The sequence below is a fragment of the Notolepis coatsorum genome (genome assembly GCF_963971535.1).
Source record: "Notolepis coatsorum genome assembly, chromosome: 9".
NCBI classification, from domain to species: Eukaryota; Metazoa; Chordata; class Actinopteri; order Aulopiformes; family Paralepididae; genus Notolepis; species Notolepis coatsorum.
This window is the reverse complement of record NC_140173.1, coordinates 35,496,041-35,518,089: the sequence shown is the minus strand read 5'-3', so window position 1 is coordinate 35,518,089 and position 22,049 is coordinate 35,496,041. Positions and strand designations below refer to the sequence as shown.

At 48.1% G+C, this 22,049-nt stretch overlaps 1 protein-coding gene across 1 annotated transcript in view; it reads right to left on the bottom strand.

The window, feature by feature from the left end:
- Positions 1 to 22,049, bottom strand: part of LOC311234584 (hyaluronan-binding protein 2-like) — a gene marked incomplete at both ends in the record, with an annotated part of 52,428 nt that overhangs the window by 9,273 nt on the left and 21,106 nt on the right. The window contains 6 exons of the mRNA XM_084321831.1: positions 2,969 to 3,103; positions 4,528 to 4,670; positions 15,574 to 15,808; positions 18,008 to 18,119; positions 18,287 to 18,405; positions 21,413 to 21,510. Coding sequence (XP_084177957.1) covers positions 2,969 to 3,103; positions 4,528 to 4,670; positions 15,574 to 15,808; positions 18,008 to 18,119; positions 18,287 to 18,405; positions 21,413 to 21,510 — 842 coding nt within the window. The remainder of the gene's footprint in view (positions 1 to 2,968; positions 3,104 to 4,527; positions 4,671 to 15,573; positions 15,809 to 18,007; positions 18,120 to 18,286; positions 18,406 to 21,412; positions 21,511 to 22,049) is intronic.

Genomic DNA, 22,049 nt, shown 5'->3' with positions numbered 1-22,049 from the left:
CCAGGCTGCTCTGCCTCCTCTCACCCTGGACCCCCAGGCTGCTCTACCTCCTCTCATCCTGGACCCCCAGGCTGCTGCTCCTCCTCTCACCCTGGACCCATCTCAGCCCAGATTTCCTCCTGGCCTCTTCCCTGCTCAGTCCCCTGGCTCCCCACGTCCCAAAACCCCCCCTCCGCCTGAACTCTACCTTCCTCCAGTCCATCCCTTCTGCCCGTCTGCCTGCTTGTCTCTTAGTGCGCCTGGTTTCCCTGTACTAGCCATTACAGTGTCACATGCACATGGGAAGTGAAATCACATACTGTAAGTGGTAAGCTAGCAGCATTGTTGTTGCCTAGAGACAGTGAATAGTAAGGATCTCAATGGAAGAACAGGCTGTGGTTCAGTGACATCGGGTTCAGTGACATTATACTCGTGCTAAGAGTAAAAGCCTACCAGTTTGTATTCAATGTCTCTTTAAACCAAGAGAAGGAAAGTATCATTTAAGAGGGTTATGTATTCTTAAAACATGTAAAAAAAAAAAATTAAGAACTAATGTAAAAGCTAGATGTGTTTACATGTTGGGAGTTAAACTATGGAATAGCCTTAGTGACGGGTTGAAGTTGGGTACTTCTCAGGGGAGATTTAGAAAAGCCTTAGAGGATAAAATAATGTTTTTTCCCCCAACATTTTTTATATTGCAGCATGTTTAAAAAAAAAATTTTTTTAATATTAAAATATATTTCGTTTTTAAGAAATTGTAAAGGATAGGCAAAAATAAGAATGAATGAAAAAGAAGAATTCAGCCTATTCCTTTTTTTCTGTCATTGATTTTGGATTTAGTGTGTGAGTTTAAGATTAAGATTAAGATTTGTTTATTAAGGACAATGCAAATTAATGAACATCATTTACATGTGTATGCATAACATCACAGCATGATAAGGACGTAAATATGCCGGGAATAGCACTAATTTCCACCCGTAGTCCTAACATAAAACAAACACAAAACGGACCATACAACGTTCATTCATAAAAACTGACATCACTGACATGACCACACTAACATGACATTCAGTCAGTACAACATCACTAACATCCCTAATGAGTGCATATTTGGCTGTCTAACAGCCATTTCCTGAGTTGGCCCTTAAAGGTGGACAGGGTGGGACATTCCCTTAAGGCAGGGGTCAGGAACCTTTTTGACTGGGAGAGCCATAAAAGCCAAATATTTCTAAATATATTTCATTGAGAGCCATATAGTATTTTTAACGTATAATAAATTAAATATGTCTTACTTTTAATGCGACTTCTGGTGCTGCATGGTTTTGCTGATGGCCTTGTAATCTGGTTCATACGTGGTGAGATTGAGCTTCATGCAGGCGTTGAGGCTCCATTAGTTAAACATGAGCGTAGGTTGGTCTTAATGTTCCTCATATGCGAGAATGACTGCCCACATGCATATGTAGAGCCAAACATGGTCAATACGGCAATACTCACGCTGCATTGTGTGGTATGTCACAGGAAGCTCGTTCCAAGTTTTAAGAATCAGCTGGTCTTCAGGTTGAAGATTTTTAATTTCTGTCCACTTGTGTTCCCTCGCCAGCTCTGCTCGCTATATCTTCAGCTACAGATACTATTAGCTGTATCTTCAAAACGAATTTCTGTTTACTTTAAAATGACACAGTATTATTAAGAAATATCACAAGTATTAAAAAAAAAAAAAAAAAATTTTTTTTTTTTTTTTTTTTTTACTAAAAAATTTCTGGGAGCCATATGCTGTCACCAGAAGAGCCATATATGGCTCGCGAGCCATAGGTTCCCGACCCCTGCCTTAAGGGGACCGGAAGGCTGTTCCATGTTCCACTTCCCTTTATCGATAGACAATTTTTGCTGAAGGCGGTCTTTCTAAAATGGACCTCACAATCCCCTCTGGTGTTTGATCTAGTGGCTAATCCAGTGTTCCTTTTCTCGTGGATAAACTCCTTGAGAGGGGGAGGGGCTAATCTGTGCAGGCATTTATATACAAAGCAGGAACTTTTATAACGTCTGAGGTTTTCAAAATAAAAAATGTGATGCTTATCCAGGATTTTACAGTGGTGGTATGAGTACTGTTTCCTGTCATATACCTTCAATGCTCTGTTGTAGAGTTGTTCTATGGGTTTCATGGCTGTGGCCCCAGTAAATGACCAGTTTAGAAGGCAATATTCAATGTGAGAGAAGACCATACAGTGTAGGTATGTCTTTGCGGCTTCAAGTGTTAGGGAGGGCCGTATTTGTTTGAAGTTGGAAATGTTGAAGTTGATGGTGTTCCTCACTTTCTTTATGTGTTTCTTAAAGGTCAGGTTTGAGTCCAAGATGACCCCAAGGAATTTGAAGTTCTTCCTTCCTTCCCTCCTTCCTCAGGAACACATTGGACCGCTTGATGGTTTCTGGACGCTTGCTAAAGAACATACACACAGTCTTTTTCGCATTAAGTAGGAGACAGGTGCTGTTTAGCCAGCATTGTACCTTGTCTAGTGCGCATGTGAGCCTGGATGTAATCAACTCTATGTCCTTGCCCTGTGTGTAGATGACTGCATCATCGGCATACATCTGTACATTGAGTTCGGGACACACATTTGGCAGGTCATTGATATACAGGGAGAATAGCAGGGGCCCAAGGATTGATCCCTGAGGGACACCTACAGGGTTGTCTAGATATGGGGACTTGGCGCCATTGACCGTGACACATTGTTTTCGGTTTGATAAGTAGGATCTAAACCATTCTATTGTAGCAGCTGAGAAATTGAAGTGAGTTAGTTTGGTTAGGAGGATATTATGGTTGACACAGTCGAAAGCCTTGCTAAGGTCTAAGAAGAAAGCTTACCTTGAATATGTACATTTGTGATATATTTATTTAATTCTTAATTTTTTTTGTAAGTCCACACAAGTGTGTTTTTGATTTATCCGTAAACAAGACAGAAAAATAAACTTCACTCATTCATTCACATACATTGCTCCGTGATTCCCCATCCAGAGATGGTACATTCCTTCCCGTCAGGCTCCAGGGCGTCTGGCAGACAGGCAGCCTTCACAAACTGGCTCTCGTTGGCACACCTTCCATCGGCCCCCTTCAGCTTCAGCAGAGCTGGGAGGAGACATTTACACAAAACATTCCCATCTCTATAGACCACCGCAACACTTCCGGTATTCTGAAATCATGGGAGAGGGGGGGGGGGGGGGGGGGAATGAATGTGGATGAGAGCCTTGACTTAAGTGGTTGTAGCTACGGCTGTGGGGGTGCTGGAGACATGATCCAATAGACCTTTATACGCCTGAGTCTCCTGAACACGGAGAGAACAGTCCCGAGCTATAGTCACTTTTCCGCACCTACTCCCAAACTACGCAGATTGTCCACGGAGTCTAGGTTAATCAATTTGTGCATGTGTAGTTCGGGAGTAGGTGCGAAAAAGTGACTATAGTGCAGATCGGATTGGTCTCTCCGTGTGCAGGAGACTCATGCGTTTAAAAGTATATTGGATCATGTCTCCAGCACCCCCACAGCCGTAGCTACAACCACTTAATGTCAAGGCTCTCATCCACATTCATTCATTTTCTCCAGCCTGCTCCCCCCGCTCTCTCCTCCATGAGCTCAATGTAACGCGGAAGTGCAGTGGTCTATGGTAATATCAATGGACATTAAATATGACATTAAATATGAATCATAGCAAGAGTGTTCAACCACAATTAGGCCTACACATGAGTATTGTGTGAGTATTGTTTCTGTATCATGTGAGTATACACACACTGTATCGTGTGAGTATTGTGTGTGTATTGTGTGTATATCGTGTGAGTATCGTGTGAGTATCGTGTGTGTATCGTGTGTGTATCGTGTGTGTATCATGTGTGTATCATGTGTGTATTGTGTGAGTATCGCGTTAGTATCGTGTGAGTATCGTGTGTGTATCGTGTGTGTATCGTGTGAGTATTGTGTGTGTATCATGTGTGTATCGCGTTAGTATCGTGTGATTATCGTGTGTGTATCTTGTGTGTATCGCGTTAGTATCGTGTGTGTATCGTGTGTGTATCGTGTGAGTATCGTGTGAGTATCGTGTGTGTATCGTGTGTGTATCGTGTGAGTATCGTGTGTGTATCGTGTGAGTATCGTGTGTGTATCGTGTGAGTATCGCGTTAGTATCGTGTGTGTATCGCGTGTGTATCGTGTGTGTATCGTGTGTGTATCGCGTTAGTATCGCGTGAGTATCGTGTGTGTATCGCATGAGTATCGTGTGTGTATCATGTGAGGATTGTGTGTGTATCATGTGAGTATCGCGTTAGTATCGTGTGAGTAACGCGTGTGTATCGTGTGTGTATCATGTGAGTATCGCATTAGTATCGTGTGTGTATCGTGTGAGTATCGCGTTAGTATCGTGTGTGTATCGTGTGAGTATCACGTTAGTATCAGTACGGCTCCCAAATGGGCAACAGGGGTATCTGACTTTCCCCCCTTGTTGGGTTGATCATGTGCTAAAGTAATATTTAGGATATTTCTGCCATGTATATATATATCACCTATGTCATTGTGAACAGCGTTAGGCCTCTCCTGGTAGTTCTCATGTCTAATGACCTGCTCCACCTCCAGGATCTGCTCGTCCGGTTCCTCCAGATCCATACTCAGACTCCCCAGAACCACCTGCATCTCCTTCTGTTGTTCACTGTTCAAACACACAAAGAAACACACCAATCTTTAAATCTCCAATCTTTCGCCGTCGACTAAAGACGCACTTCTTCAACCATTATCTGAAATAATGGAAAAAATTAATAAATAAATAAAAATCTAACCCCAACTAACCTTACTGTTACAAAGGATCAGATTAAACCGAATATATATATTTATTGATTGATATATATTGCATAATATTTGTATATCGTTTGATATCCCTTGTATATTCCTTGTACATATACACGGAATATCCCTTTAGCCTAGTACAGACCATAATATTTCATTCTCCTATTGGACAGCGGTCCACAGGCGCCAAGGCCATGCCTCCAAAGTCAGGTTCAAAGTCACCGCCGGGGACATGCCTGGACAAGAATGGTATTGCGCAAGGATATGAGACAGGAATAAAGCTGGTACTAGTTTATTCATCTAAGCGTATAAATACGGCGCAGGTGAATACAGAAGCACTTAGTAACAAAAATTGAAGCCTCACCCACGATACTACGTGCGGTGAAGTATGGCCTGTTTGGCCCCAAATAGAGCATTGAGACCGCGTGCGAATTAATAACTGAAGTGTCAGAGTTTGGCGCTATACCGTCGAGTGTGACATATTTCTATTAAGTCAGTAATAGTCTATTTGTGTATAGTGTATCGTGCGGCTAAAGTTCTACAGTGACCAGCATCACCAACGTTTTCCTCGTATCAGCTAGAGTGCTTATTCCAGGCTGGGCTGCTTTCATGGCGCTTTCACCCGAGGAGCCCTAGACGAGGACCGTGTGGACATGTACACTGGATTATCTACCCGACGACTGCATAGCCCTTTTCGGCTGGATTATATTTGCTTTTGGTCCTGTAATTAATGGAGCGGAGAATCGCCGACGCCCACAAGTGTGTGGGATTTACCCTGTGAGGAGCCACGTCGAGTCTGCCCCTCAGAAGCCTGAGGCAGGCTAGCTTTCTTCCCTGTGGAGCTACAGGCTACGGAGAACAGCTGTATTCGTCTGTGGATCAAGATCTTATTGCACCGTCTCCCGTACTCGGAGTCTCCTTATCATCGTTGACCCAGACTCTATTACCGACAGATCCTCTACCCTTGCTGGCTTACAACCGGGGGGACCCTTCCAGTATCTCCCGCTATATTACTAGTGTACCATAGATATAATTCCCTAAGATTCAGGTTGTATGATTACCTCCTGCGTAACCAGAGAATGGACATTCGTTATTGATTTGCCTACGCACATTCCTTTGCCTTATAAGCGCATTCAAAGTGAAGTAAAGAAAGTATATTATGTACCTTTTGCTGCAATAAATACTTAATTACAACTTTGTGTGGAACCGATTTCATTGTGGGGAAGTGTTCATCATTAAGATACCTATGTACTGTATGGCCAGTAGGATGTACATAAAGACGGTAGTGGTTTAATGATACCATACTTATCAATACAGTCAGGGAATTGTACCCCTCAGTTACAATTGGTCCTTCGAGCCGGAGGGTAATTAGCGTAATATTAATATAGTGGTATTAATATTGACATGGCCAATGATGAACACTCCACAAAACGGTTCTCCTAAAATAGATCGCCCGCAGCGTAGACGGCAGACACCTCAGTACTTAGAGGATTACGTTGCCAATATACTACCTAGCTTTCTACTGACGGTAAACGCGGAAAAAGTAGATAGTAAAATTATGTCCGACCCTATCGACCAGGCTACCCCGCCAGTAGAGGCCCTAGTGGGTTCTAACGTAACTGACCAAGCTCACGGTGGGGACCAGGAGGGACCTGACATGACTTTACCCCCCGCCAAGACCGAAGAAGTAGTCCCCGGAGAGCTCCAGGATAAAGACAGCCCTCCAGGGATGGAACTCGACCCACTACAAGAAGAGGCGAGCACCCCGGAGATGGATCTCCTCGACTCGCCACAGGAGAACGGATCTCCAACCAGCGTCTTCCCCCAGCGAGGCGGACAAGATGCTGGCACAGGCCTTCCTCGCCAGCCTGGCAGCCTCAACAGAGCGCGATCGACTCCAAGCACAGACGCTTAGTGAGCGCGAACATTCTTCCATGGAAAGAGAACGCCTTCAAGCGCAGCAACGGAGCGACGAAGATCATATACGTCTAGAGATTAGACGCCTTCAGACGGAAGAGAATATGGGAAGAGACCGGGCCGAAGCCCAGCGCGCCGCCGCCGAAGCCCAGCGCGCCGCTGCCGGTGCCCAAAGAGAAGCAGAGCGCGACCTCGCTCTCACCAAGCGCGAAGCCGAGCGCGACCGATTACAAGCGCAGATAATGGAGCAGCTGATCACCAGGGCAACACCCCCTCCCTCCGCACGGGGCTCCAGGGCCTCGTCAAGACAAGGGTCAAGGGCACCCCCCCCTACCCGATCAAGCGACCCTGAGCCCGACCACCAGAGAGAGCCTATACCCCCCTCCGAACCCCTTCCCCGACCGGTCCAAGTGAGACCCAGCTACAAGGAAGAAACGGTCTACACCGCGGAGAGGCTAAATAGACGACTACAGGATCTAGATGACCTGCCAGAGGAAGAAGAAGAGGGAGAGGAGGAGAGTCAAGCCCAACAGCAGCACAGTACTCCACAGGACCAGGAGGTCCAGTACAGCCCAGGCTTTACCCCCGCGGCTCTGCGCTACAGACCCCCGACTCAATTCACGGGTGAGCTTGACGCACGACCAGCCCAGAGGAAGAGCACCTGGGTACGCGGGCCATGGTATCCAGCAGGTACCAGCCCACCAAAAGGCGTAAGAGGAGACTCGCCTAGGAGGCCTCTCTTCCAACGCTCACCGATGTGCCAGCCATCCATGGCATCATACATTGGCACACCGACGTTCCCGGACTTCACACACGAGAACAGAGCACAGTACACAGAGCTACGAATGTGCCTAGAGACAATGATGTCCGATGTAGCTGATGAACCGTACAAATATGCTATCCTACTGAAGCACCTCAAGGTGCCCCGAGCGCACAATATAGCGCTGGCCTATGCCACCTCTACTACCCCATACACCGCGGCTCTAGCAGCACTCGACCAAAGATATGGACGCATATGGGACTACGTAATACAAGAGATAAGGCATATTGACCGCCTACCCCCAGCCACAGACAATCGCTCACTAGATGACCTGTCTATCAAGGTACAATCCCTGGTAGGGATGCTGGGGGCGCAAAGAGAAAAGGGTATGCACGAACTGTACGCAAACTCTAATGTCGAGAGGATTTTAGAGAAGCTTCCGCCCGCCCGACAAGAGCGCTTCAGGCGGCAAAGAGACCACCGTGATCCTAACGGTCCCGAGCCATCCCTCCTAGACCTAGCCGACTTCCTGGCGAGAGAAGTCAACAGCCTACGGTTGGATACGTTCATGCGGAGCACACCAAGCTCCAGAGAGGGACCTAGGGGAGCAAACGATGGCCGCAGATTGGTGACCGTCATGCACCAATCAGAATCAGTACCGAGCAGCAAGAACCACAGTACCCCCTCGATGAAAGAGAAGTGGAAGATGGTGTGCCCGTACTGCGAAAAGGAACACTGGCTGTCACAATGTGACACGTTCAAGAAGATGACCGCCGACGAGGTGAGTCAATGGATAAAGTCCAACCGACGCTGTTACCGATGTGCGCGCAGTCACATGGCAGCCGATTGCCGCTTAAAGAAGAGGTGTAGTCGGTGTGACGGAGCCCACTTAGACGTCCTACACGACAGTAACAGAAGAAAGCCTGCACCCTCAAGCAGCACAAAGGCAAGTGTTATGTACATTGACCCCGCCAGCAGCGGGGGCGCCCGGGTGCTCTTAAAGGTGGTCCGCGTAACATTGAGTTACCAAGACAAGGTCATGGACACTTACGCCGTCCTTGACGACGGGTCAGAGAAGACCCAGCTGGGGCTGCGGGGGAGCGAAAACCAGATGACGATTCGGACAATAAGAAGAGATCTAAAGACGATAAAGGGCGAGAATGTCTCCTTCACTATCGCAGCAAGCGGGCAGCCAGAGAGACGGTATAGGATTACTAACGCTTTCACCAGCCAAGAAATAGGCCTGTCGCAGTACACCTACCCCATCGCCAAGCTGATGGATAAATATGTGCACCTGCGTCAACTACCTATACCGCTCATAGACGGTGCCACCCCGACCCTGCTGATAGGCTCCGACCATGCAGACCTCATCGTCCCGATGGACCGGGTCCACACAGGGCCCAGAGGCTGTCCTGCAGCAGTCGAGACCCGCCTAGGATGGACACTACAAGGCCCCCTCGCTAGGTCTCTTAACCGAACAGCAGCCACTAGCTGCCTCCACTCCAGAGTGACAGAAGAAGACACCACCCTCCTACAGCATGTCGAGAGGCTATGGACACTAGAGACAATGCCCTTTAAGAACGAAAAGAAAGACATTCGTTCCAAGGAAGACATTTACGCTATAGCCCTCCTCGAGCAGGGGACAAAGAGAGTCAAAGTCAACGGAGTGATGAGATACGCAACTCCACTCCTGAGGCGAGAGGGTATGCCTACCTTCCACGCCCCAAAAGAAGCGACGGAGCGGTATCTATTGAACACAGAGCGGCGCCTAGCCAGAGACCCCGCTCAAGAGACTGTGTACCGCGCTGAGATTAACAAGCTAATCACAGCGGGACACATAAAGAAAATTGACATTAAAGAGGCCGATCAGACGACCGAATCATGGTACGTGCCGCACCACAAAGTCCACCACAACGGCAAGGATCGTATTGTGTTCAACTGCAGCTACCAGATCGGATCACAAAATCTGAATAAAGAGCTCTTGCCCGGCCCAACACTCGGCCCCTCTCTACTAGGCGTGTTACTACGTTTCCGCCAAGACAAGGTGGCCATCAGCGGCGACATCAAAGGGATGTTCCTGCAGGTGAGACTAGTGGAGGAGGACAAGCCCCTGCTGCGGTTCCTATGGAGAGAGAGGATCGGGGACGAGCAACCAGCCATCTATCAATGGGAAGTCCTCCCTTTCGGAACCACATGCAGCCCATGCTGTGCTACGTTTGCACTGCAAAAACACGTCGCAGAGGACCCAGCAGCCGATGAAGAGGTCCGACAAAGTGTAGGAAATAGTTTCTACGTGGACAACTGTCTGCAAAGCGTCTCGACGCCAGAAGAAGCCGAGGCCCTTCTACTCAAGCTCCGCGCCTCCCTGATCAAAGGCGGCTTTGATCTCAGGCAGTGGGCCAGCAGCGACCCGCAAGTATTGCGCAGCCTCTCCCCCGAGGACAAGGCAGCAAGCAGCGAGACCTGGATGGCGACCATCCCAGGAGAAGCCCAAGAAATGACATTAGGACTAGTCTGGCGCTTCAAAACAGACTCGCTCCATTATAAACACACACCCCTGACCAAGGAGCAGGGAAGGTCGACTGCACTACCGACCACAAGACGGAGTGTATACAGAACACTCGCCAGACAATATGACCCGTTGGGATGTATTCTACCTTACACCACCAGGGCAAAGATGATTGTAAGAGCGTTATGGGACAAGGACCAGGGCTGGGACGACCCCATACCCGAACACCTTGCATCCACACGGAGAGAGTGGGAGACAGAACTCAGCTCACTCCCAGGTGTCAACATACGCCGCAGCTACTTCCCACCCACAGTGAGGCCGGAGACGTGCCAGATGGACCTGCACGTCTTCAGCGACGCCTCCGAAGTAGCCTACGGTTCGGTGGCCTACTTGCGTGCCCGAGAGGAGGGAGGAGAAATACATACTGCTTTCATCCTGGCTCGCTCAAGAATAGCCCCACGCAAGCAACAATCTATCCCGCGTCTAGAGCTCTGCGCAGCCCTAGCAGGAGCGCAACTCGCCACGTTAATCCAACGTGAACTCACCATCCCGGTGCAAAGAACAATCTTGTGGTCAGACTCCACGACAGTACTCACATGGATCCGGTCTGATTCGTGCAGATACAAGGTCTTCGTGGGAGTCAGAGTCACAGAGATTCAAGATTTAACAGAAGTAGCAAGCTGGAGGTATGTGGACACAAAACACAACCCAGCTGACGTCATCACCCGGGGAATGTCCCTGGATGACCTCACCCGTCACAACCTATACAGTGACGGGCCAGAGTTCCTCAAGCTCCCGGAAGAAGAGTGGCCTACACCCACCCCACGGGAAGCGAGTAAAGAGGAGGCCGAGAACAAGAAATCTATGTTCTGTGGATTGAACACACTCGTCTCCACAGACCCCGACATAGACGATTGCCTCACCCTAGAGAGTGCGCAGCTAAAGACATTCCTGTGGCACCACCCAGAGGTTCAGCTCACTACTGACATTACTGCAGCTGACTACGAAGAAGCAGAACTTCTTCTCCTACAACGAGCCCAGAGAGACTCGTTTCCCGACGAGCTAGACTGTCTACAGGGAGCAAAGCCCGTCCCATCAGACAGCAGATTGCTCCACCTAGCCCCAGAGAGCGACGCCCATGGTCTCATCAGAGTGGGTGGTCGTCTGCGGAGAGCTCCAGACTTACCGGATGACGTCAAGTACCCGATAGTCTTAAACAGCTGACACAAGGTCACAGAGCTGATCATAAAAAAATACGACGAGGATGTGCATCACGCCGGGGCAGAGAGAGTCTTCGCGGAGATCAGACGTCGCTATTGGATACTGCAAGGGAGAGAAGCAGTGCGGCGCTTCCAGCGAACCTGTCTAGACTGTCGTAAATGGCGAGCGCAGCCCAGTATACCCCGGATGGCTGACCTACCTCCCTGTCGCCTCCGACTCGGCAACAAGCCTTTTCACTCCACCGGTATGGACTGTTTCTGCCCGCTGTATGTAAAGAAAGGAAGAGGAACCGAGAAGCGGTGGGGTATTGTATTCAAATGCATGACCACCCGAGCGATGCATATAGAACTCCTTCCAACCATGAGCACAGACTCATTCCTTATGGCCTTCCGAAGATTCACATCGCGGAAAGGCGAACCGTCTATATTATTATCTGATCACGGGACAAACTTCAAAGGCGGAGAAAGAGAGCTGAGAGAGAGCTTCCAAGCTATGGGCCCAGAACTTAAGACCCACCTCGCTCCATCCCAGATTGACTTCCAGTTTAATCCCCCGAATGCACCTCACTTCGGTGGAACTTGGGAACGAGAAGTACGTTCAATAAAGACAGCCCTGTACGCCGTGCTTGGGGCCCAGACCGTGGCGGAAGAAGTCCTAACGACAGTCCTCACGGAGATTGAGGGAGTATTGAACTCAAAGCCCCTCGGTTACGTCTCAAGTGATGTAGCAGATGTCGACCCAGTCACCCCCAACACACTCTTGATGGGGCGGCTGGACCCCGCGCTACCACAGACAATGTACAGGCCTGAAGAAGCGAACGGCCGAAGAATGTGGAGGTACAGTCAAGTATTGGCTGACAAGTTTTGGAACAGCTTCCTACTCCACTATCTACCGTCTCTACAGACCCGCCAGAAATGGGTGAAAGAGAGAGACAATTTGACAGAAGGAACAGTCGTCATGATTATCGACCAGTCACTACCCCGAGCTATGTGGCCGGCTGGCCGCGTAAGCAAAGTGATCACCGGTGCCGACGGAAAGGTCCGAGCAGCCGAAGTGCTCGTCCAAGGGCGGATCTACACCCGACCCGTGGCGAGGCTAATAGAGTTGCCAAGGCTCCCCGATACTATTGATGACGACCATGACCCCATGACTTTGTGAACTGCCCTACCCCTCACAACAGACATTGAGTAGTGGACAGTGCGGTTAATCTGTCTCTGCTTAGCTAATTAGGTGGGACTAATTAGGAGGCGGCTGTTACAAAGGATCAGATTAAACCGAATATATATATTTATTGATTGATATATATTGCATAATATTTGTATATCGTTTGATATCCCTTGTATATTCCTTGTACATATACACGGAATATCCCTTTAGCCTAGTACAGACCATAATATTTCATTCTCCTATTGGACAGCGGTCCACAGGCGCCAAGGCCATGCCTCCAAAGTCAGGTTCAAAGTCACCGCCGGGGACATGCCTGGACAAGAATGGTATTGCGCAAGGATATGAGACAGGAATAAAGCTGGTACTAGTTTATTCATCTAAGCGTATAAATACGGCGCAGGTGAATACAGAAGCACTTAGTAACTAAAGTTGAAGCCTCACCCACGATACTACGTGCGGTGAAGTATGGCCTGTTTGGCCCCAAATAGAGCATTGAGACCGCGTGCGAATTAATAACTGAAGTGTCAGAGTTTGGCGCTATACCGTCGAGTGCGACATATTTCTATTAAGTCAGTAATAGTCTATTTGTGTATAGTGTATCATGCGGCTAAAGTTCTACAGTGACCAGCATCACCAACGTTTTCCTCGTATCAGCTAGAGTGCTTATTCCAGGCTGGGCTGCTTTCATGGCGCTTTCACCCGAGGAGCCCTAGACGAGGACCGTGTGGACATGTACACTGGATTATCTACCCGACGACTGCATAGCCCTTTTCGGCTGGATTATATTTGCTTTTGGTCCTGTAATTAATGGAGCGGAGAATCGCCGACGCCCACAAGTGTGTGGGATTTACCCTGTGAGGAGCCACGTCGAGTCTGCCCCTCAGAAGCCTGAGGCAGGCTAGCTTTCTTCCCTGTGGAGCTACAGGCTACGGAAAACAGCTGTATTCGTCTGTGGATCAAGATCTTATTGCACCGTCTCCCGTACTCGGAGTCTCCTTATCATCGTTGACCCAGACTCTATTACCGACAGATCATCTACCCTTGCTGGCTTACAACCGGGGGGACCCTTCCAGTATCTCCCGCTATATTACTAGTGTACCATAGATATAATTCCCTAAGATTCAGGTTGTATGATTACCTCCTGCGTAACCAGAGAATGGACATTCGTTATTGATTTGCCTACGCACATTCCTTTGCCTTATAAGCGCATTCAAAGTGAAGTAAAGAAAGTATATTATGTACCTTTTGCTGCAATAAATACTTAATTACAACTTTGTGTGGAACCGATTTCATTGTGGGGAAGTGTTCATCATTAAGATACCTATGTACTGTATGGCCAGTAGGATGTACATAAAGACGGTAGTGGTTTAATGATACCATACTTATCAATACAGTCAGGGAATTGTACCCCTCAGTTACACTTACTGTCATGCACTTGTCCTAATAAACGAACCTACACTGTAACACGCAACACTTTGATGAACATTGTTACTCAGCTGATAGAGTTGTACCCTTCCTGATGACTTCGTCGTACAGAACTTGTAAGTAGCTTTGGATAAAAGCGTCAGCTAAATGACTAAATGTAAATGTAAAGAGACCCAGACACTCTGCACCTGTTTCCCCCCTCTACGTAGTAATAAATGCCCTACAGGGTTGAACATTATTCTGCCTCCCGTGTTGTGCATTTGAGCCCACCGGTTACTGTGACATAACAGGATGGTTCTTTATCGAGACAGTAGGAAGGCTGAGAGGGAGACAGAGTAGGAGAGACACAGGAGAGAAGGTTCTTTATTGAGACAGTAGGAAGGCTGAGAGGGAGACAGAGTAGAGGAGACACAGGAGAGGAGGTTCTTTATTGAGACAGTAGGAAGGCTGAGAAGGAGACAGAGTAGGAGAGACACAGGAGAGAATGTTCTTTATTGAGACAGTAGGAAGGCTGAGAGGGAGACAGAGTAGGAGAGACACAGGAGAGACGGTTCTTTATTGACACAGTAGGAAGGCTGAGAGTGAGATAGAGTAGGGGAGATACAGGAGAGAAGGTTCTTTATTGATTGATTGATTGATTGATTGAAAAGTTTATTAACAGATTGCAGAATGGGTACAGTACAGTACAGCTCAGTACATACAATTGTTAAGGGGATGCAGACCAGAGAAAGACTTTCGTCTTGTTTACATCAGGGTCCCCCATTTTCAATTCATCATATTGAGACAGTTGGAAGGCTGAGTGGGAGACAGTCAGAGTAGAGGGGACACAGGAGAGAAGGTTCTTTATTGAGACAGTAGGATGTCTGGGAGGGAGACAGAGTAGAGGAGACACAGGAGAGAAGGTTCTTTACTGAGACAGTAGGGAGGCTGAGAGGGAGACAGAGTAGGAGAGACACAGGAGAGATGGTTCTTTATTGAGACAGTATGAAGTCTGAGAGGGAGACAGAGTAGAGGAGACACAGGAGAGAAGGTTCTTTATTGAGACAGTATGAAGGGTGAGAGGGAGACAGAGTAGGGGAGACACAGGAGAGAAGGTTCTTTATTGAGACAGTAGAAAGGCTGAGAGGGAGACAGAGTAGGAGAGACACAGGAGAGAAGGCTCTTTATTGAGACAGTAGGAATGCTGAGAGGGAGAGACGGTTCTGTGGGATTGGACCCTAGGCTGATAGAAGTGGTTCCCAACGCGATTTTACTGGATACTAATGTGTTTAATAGTGCCTTACTGTAAATTGTACCTAAAATTGTACCTCATCCCATTTCTGCTTTGCACTAGATAGTACTGTACATTAGTACACTGCATAGTATTGTGTATTGTATATTATATGGTAACTCAGAACATTGTACATATGTCTATACCGAACACTGTGACCTCATTTTCTTTTTCTTCTTCTAAATTCATGCTATATTATGTTATTATGTTATTTGATACTATCTTGTCTAGCACAGTCTCTGGAGCGTAACAGTAAGAAGCATTTTGTATGAAAGTATTCTGTACTTCTGTATGACAACTATTAAAGAACTTGAACTTGAACTTGGTCTTGTTCAAAGACAAATGGCATCAGTGTGGGGACATTTTATCCAATATCCTAATTTATTTACAACTTCATATTTGCCATTTTGTATAATGTTGTAGATATCTTTTTTTTATTGTTTTAATAAAACTTTACTTAAATTTTTGCTTAACTTACAGGATGCATCAGCTTCACTTACATGCAGTGTCCAGCGGTGAGGACCCAGCAGCTGTCGATGAGAACTCCTCCACAGATGTGATGGAAGGGGAAAGAAGTGCCACGGTTTCTGACCTGCAGAGACACCTGCCACGGCTGAGCCCCAGGGAGAGCCTTCAGACCCCCCCAGACACGGGTGATTTGCCTCATGGGTTTGGGTTTACCACAGGTGGAGAACTCTGTGCCAGCACTGGTCAGGGGTGGGCCGGGCTTTGCACCTGATGTGGGTAAAAAAGTAACTATATTATTAGAGAAGTGGGCTTGTGACCAGAACGTTGCAGGTTTGAATCCCTGGACCAGTAAGGAAAATCTGAAGAGGAGACAAGAGGTGTGGGAGATGGAGGATTAATGCTCTCTCCTCTCTCTCAACAACTACAGTCGAGCAAGTTGAGCAAGCCACTTAATCCCCACATTGTGGACCCCAGGAAGAGTAGCTGTTGCCATTTGTAAACTTCAAATAAAGTTCATAGGGAAATGTCCAATTGGCAAGATAAAGATACATGATACATGTCACGAGGTGGTTATGAGTATATGAGCAGTCGGAAGCTCTTATTAACACATTATAATCCATTATAGCTGCATGTCCGGAGAACGTGTGCCACCCAGGCCGCCCTGGACTTCAATTCCTAGACACCATTTTGGACTACATAAACTCTTCACATCGACAGTGTCACCACCCTTAAACAGATCACTACATTCCCCAATCGGAAGCCGTGGATGAACAGAGTGGCCTGTTTACTGCTGACTGCATGTGACCGATGTGGCTCCCACCTCGTCACCTCCCGTGGAGGCTGATCAAGCGCAGTGCAGAGCAGCATGGGCGCGTCCTCCTGAGGCAGAGGCACCTGCTGCATGAAAGACCTGACAACTCATCTCTCAGTGCTCGATCGTACTGACCATGGTGGTTAGTGTAACAAAACGTCTCTTCAAGTCTTAGCAGATGTTTCTCTCGTGTTTGATTATTTCCGTTTTTTCCGCTGTTTGCTTTTTCCCGTGTTTCATTCTTGGACTAACGATCGTCGTCTTCTCCTCTCTCCCCACCAAGGAACCATACCTCCACCCCGGAATTCCAAGCGTCGCACCCTGTTCATTTAACAGTGACACCGCTTTTAGATCTGGTGACACGCAGGCCTACTGTTCAGCCAGGGCTACTGTTCAGCCAGGGCTACTGTTCAGCCAGGGCTACTGTTCAGCCAGGGCTACTGCTCAGCCAGGGCTACTGTTCAGCCAGGGCTACTGCTCAGCCAGGGCTACTGCTCAGCCAGGGCTACTGTTCAGCCAGGGCTACTGCTCAGCCAGGGCTACTGCTCAGCCAGGGCTACTGCTCAGCCAGGGCTACTGTTCAGCCAGGGCTACTGCTCAGCCAGGGCTACTGCTCAGCCAGGGCTACTGCTCAGCCAGGGCTACTGCTCAGCCAGGGCTACTGCTCAGCCAGGGCTACTGCTCAGCCAGGGCTACTGCTCAGCCAGGGCTACTGTTCAGCCAGGGCTACTGCTCAGCCAGGCCTACTGTTCAGCCAGGGCTACTGTTCAGCCAGGGCTACTGCTCAGCCAGGGCTACTGTTCAGCCAGGGCTACTGCTCAGCCAGGGCTACTGCTCAGCCAGGGCTACTGCTCAGCCAGGGCTACTGCTCAGCCAGGGCTACTGCTCAGCCAGGGCTAACCTGAAAAGGGGCAGCAAGTCGGCCAAGCAGAGCCACAAGCTAAGCCTTGAACTTCAACAACCCCCGACCCCCGACGTATGTGGCATCCAGGTCATTACAGATTATAAACCCACCAACAACTCACCCCCAACCACTGACCCCTCTTTCCCTGATGAGCTCAATATCTTTTACACCCTGCTTTGACAGAGACAACCAGGAGGCGTCCATCAAGGCTGTTCTCCCTGCTGACCTCTGTGGAAAATTCCTTTCATGGCCTTTTGTTAACACCTCCCTCCCCCTATCCCGGATCCTCATTCTGTTCCTTTTGGTAATGCCTCCCTTCCTCCTTCCTGTGCCTCACCTATCACCTGGTCAATCCCTTCCCCCGCCCCCTTTCTTTGTGTCAGATAAGGTTATAAGGTGAACTGACAACAAAGTCAGTCACTAGCACATAGGCAGTTGTGCCCACGTGCTTCAAAACCACCCCCATCGTGCCATTTGCCCGAGACACTTCCACCCTTTTGCACTCACCTCCATCATCATGAAGTGCTTCGAGAGGCTGGTCCTCGCTCATCTGAAATCTGGGTTATCGCCCTCACTGGTTAAATACCAATTTGCCTACAGTGAGAACAGGAGCACAGCGGACACTCCACCCTCTCCCAACTGGATGACAGCAACACTCATGTGAGACTGCTGTTCATTGACTATTGCTCAACGTTCAACGCCATCATCCCCTCCAAACTCATCTCCGAACTTGGTTCCATGGGTCTAATACCATTATCAGGTTTGCAGACGACACAACGGTGGTGGGCCTCGTCAAAAACAACCATGAGTCGGCCTGCAGGGAGGAGGTCCAGCACCTGGCGGCGTGGTGTGCTGACAACAACCTGGCCCTCAACACCAAGAACACCAAGGAGCTCATCGTGGACTTCAGGAAGACCAGAGCAAGCATGCACGCCACCATCCGTATCAACGGGACGGAGGTTGAGCGTGTCTCCAGCTTGTGGTGTGATGTGATGTGGGGTTACTACCCTGGTGTTTTCAGTGCTGGTACCTGCTGTGGGTACTGGTGCGGCCGGTTGAGCAGCTGTTGGTTTGGGCTGTGGGGCGGCCGGTTGATCAATAGGATCTTCACTACTCTCTGAAACACATCCAAAACAGCACTGTGTAATTCTGGGTAAAAGAACAATCATTTGATAATGTTTAGATATATGACCAGAGACCAGAGATGAAGAAGGGGCTGGAGGAATTTGTAACGTTAAAGAAACAATGAAACAAGAAAACAAGAAAACTACTTGCTACAAAACAAACATATTAAAAGAAAACATTTAAAATGTGATGTTATTTTCTGTTGAGTATAATTATAATCTACTGCAGTTTTAAGGTGAAATGATTTAAAGATATTTAAAATGGTTTCAGCGGTGAGTGGTTGCCATGGTAACTAAGGACAGAAGCATGAAGGGATGGCAGAATGTGTAGAAGGTGTCAGGTCTTGTTAGTTACCATCATCAAGATGAGGGCGGGATGAGCCGACTTCTCTTGAGACTGCGTAAATTAAAATACAATTATCTTATTCAGCATCTCATAAGAAAGTGTAGAAGTTACTACTTTGTATGGTAAAATTGTGAAGTACATTGTAGCCACCAGGACCAGAAGTGCAGCTTAGGGAAAATAGAATCAAGAATCAAGAATCAAGAGGTTTATTTGTCACATACATACCAGGGCATACAGTGAAATGCGGGTGGTCATGCCCGCATTGATTGTGCAAAATACAATAATAAAAATAGGCATAGAAAAAAAGAAAATAGGTAAGACACAAGATATGCATGATAAAAAAGTTCCTGAGAAACTGGTTCCTATGTACACTACTATACAATATACAATTTACTTTTATTTTATGTTTAATTTGAACTCTTAATGTATCTAAAATATACTATACAATACCTCCTTCCTTTAAAGTGACTTCCATTTTTTAAAGTGACATTTTGTTTAAAGTGATTGTTTTAGCGTGTGTGTGTGTGTGTGTGCGTGTGTGTGTGTGTGTGTGTATGTGTGTGTGTGTGTGTGTGTGTGTGTGTGTGTGTGTGTGTGTGTGTGTGTGTGTGTGTGTGTGTGTGTGTGTGTGTGTGTGTGTGTGTGTGTGTGTGCTCATGTGTACTTGTGAGTGGAGAGTTCAGTGTTCAGTGTTCTGATGGCCTGGGGGATGAAGCTGAGCCGGAGTGTTATGTGTTTTGTGCCCTGATCAGGCGCTCCTAATGTGGAGTGTGTACGTAGGCGCTTGCCTGACTGCAGCAGCTTGAACAGGCTGTTGTTGGGGTGGTGGGGGTCTTTCATTATTCTGCAGGCTCTGGATTTGCACCTCCTGTTATATAAGTCCTGCACCCGCATTTCATTGTATACTCGTATGCCGTGACAAATAAAACTCTTGACTTGACTTGACTCTTGACAGGGGTGGTAGTGCAATACCTGTAGTACGAGTGGACTATCTTCCCCGATACTCTGAACTTCCTTAGCTGTCTCAGGTGATAGAGGTGCTGTTTTGCCTTTTTCACCACAGAATCTATGTGTGTTGACCATGTCAGGTCCTCTGTGATGTGGACTCCCAGTTACTTGAAACTGCTCACCCTGTCCACGGTAGCCCCATTTATCCACAGTGGCGTGTGTGTCCCCTGCTGTATTCTCCTAAAATCCACAATCAGCTCTTTGAGTTTACCAATGTTCAGGAGTAGGCTGTTATCCCGGCACCAGCGTGCCAGTTCATCAACCTCCTCCCGATAGGCCTTCTCGTCATTGTTAGAGATCAGCCCCACCACCACGTGTCGTCCGCAAAATTCACTATGGAGTTGGAGCTGAACCTGGCCACACAGTCATGTGTGTACAGTCAATACAGCAGGGGGCTCAGAACGCAGCCCTGGGGGGACCCGATACTCAGGGTGATTTTGCTGGAGGTATGACCCCCCACCCTGACCGCCTGGGACCTGTCACTTAGAAAGTCCAGGATCCAGGCGCTCATGGCGGAGCTCAGACCCAGATTAATCAGCTTGTCAACCAGTCTGGTGGGGACTATGGTGTTGAAAGCTGAACTATAGTCAATGAACAGAAATCTCACATAGCCCCCCTTCTGACTGTCAAGGTGAGATAGAGTGTTGTGTAGTACTTGGGAGACCGCGTCGTCAGTGGACCTGTTTGTACTATATGCGAACTGCAGTGGGTCCATGTTACTAGGGAGAGAGGCACAGATGTGGTCCTTGACCAGCCTCTCAAAGAATTTCATGACCACAGAGGTGAGTGCCACCGATCTGTAGTCATTTAGGCCTGCTGGAGAGGAGTCTTTTGGTACAGGGATTATAGTGGACATTTTGAAGCAGGCAGGGACCACGGACTCAGCCAGGGATAGAATGAATATGGATGTAAATACTGGGGCCAGCTGATTTGCACAGGACTTTAGTATTCATCCTGTTATCCCATCTGGGCCTGCAGCTTTCCTAGTATTTACTCCCATGAACGCTAATCTCACGCTGTGTTCCGTCAATGAGAGAGAGTGTGTCTCCCCCCCCCACGGATGAACCCCCCCTCCCTGCAGCAGTCGGCGTGTCACTGGCGCTGTTAGCCAGTGAGCTAACGTCGCCACTGCTCGCCCCAAACCTGGTGTAAAAGGAGTTGAGTTAATCCGCAAGAGAGGCATCGGCACTCACTATTGAGGGGGGGCTGACTTTATAATCAGTTATCATTCGTACTCCCCGCCATAAGCCTCTCGTGTCGTTATGTGCCATCTGTGTCTCCATCTTGTTTGCATAGGGTGAACCATTAAGTGTTCTTCAGCTTGTCTCCACAGGGGAACCCTTTTAGATTCTAGGTAGATGCCTCAACGGTAGGTTCTTCTAATAACCCTCTATTTAGGGATCTTCCTAGAATTGTATGAACACGGTTCTGCTTGGAACTTATGCATGCAGGTTTCTTCCTAGAACTCTTGATGGGGGGTGCTTTCTAGAACCTTAAAAGGAGGGTTCTTCATAGGGTTCTCAATAAACACTTCTTTCTAGAACCCTTGGTTGAGCGTTGATTCTGGAATCCTAACCCTTGATGGGGGTGCTTCCTAGAACCCTTAAAGGGGGGTTCCTTCATGTAACACTCAATCGGTTGTTCTTTGCAGAACCCTGAAGCATTGCTGGAAGCTGACCTGTGGGCTGAAGACACTCTGGGACGTCGCAGTAGTCCCACTTCAACCTAAGGCCTTTTCTGTAGAAACACCAGGGCATCGTATCTCCGTCAGGGTTTCTGGATCAGAGAAAACAGTTGAGTCAGGATAGGAAATAACTAAAAAGAAGAAGAAGAAGAAGAAGTCTTTATTTGTCATGTAGATTTAACACACACACATGCGATGGGCAACCGACAGGAACACACACACACATGCACTGTGTCGCTGATGAAATGTTCTCTGCACTTCCCATCACGTTGTCCTTCCCCCCAAGAGCAGCCGGGAGCAGACAAGGGCTGCATTGTGCGCCGCGCCCCGGGGACCAATCCAAGTGCTCCTGTTACGCGACAGCCTTAACGATCTGTTGTGCATGTTTTTCCATTGCATTTATCTTATCAGGAGGGGAAACCCTTGCAAGCACGGGGAGAGAACATGCAAACTCCACACAGAAAAGCCCGGCAACTGGCAACATGGCAACCTGGTCCCCAAGCGGGAATCGAACGCAGGACCTTCTAGCTGTGAGGCGACAGTGTTAACCACTACACCACCATGCCGCCCGAATCAACATTAGTTGGTAACTTGGTCGATTAAGACCAAATGGATTGATTAATCGACTGGG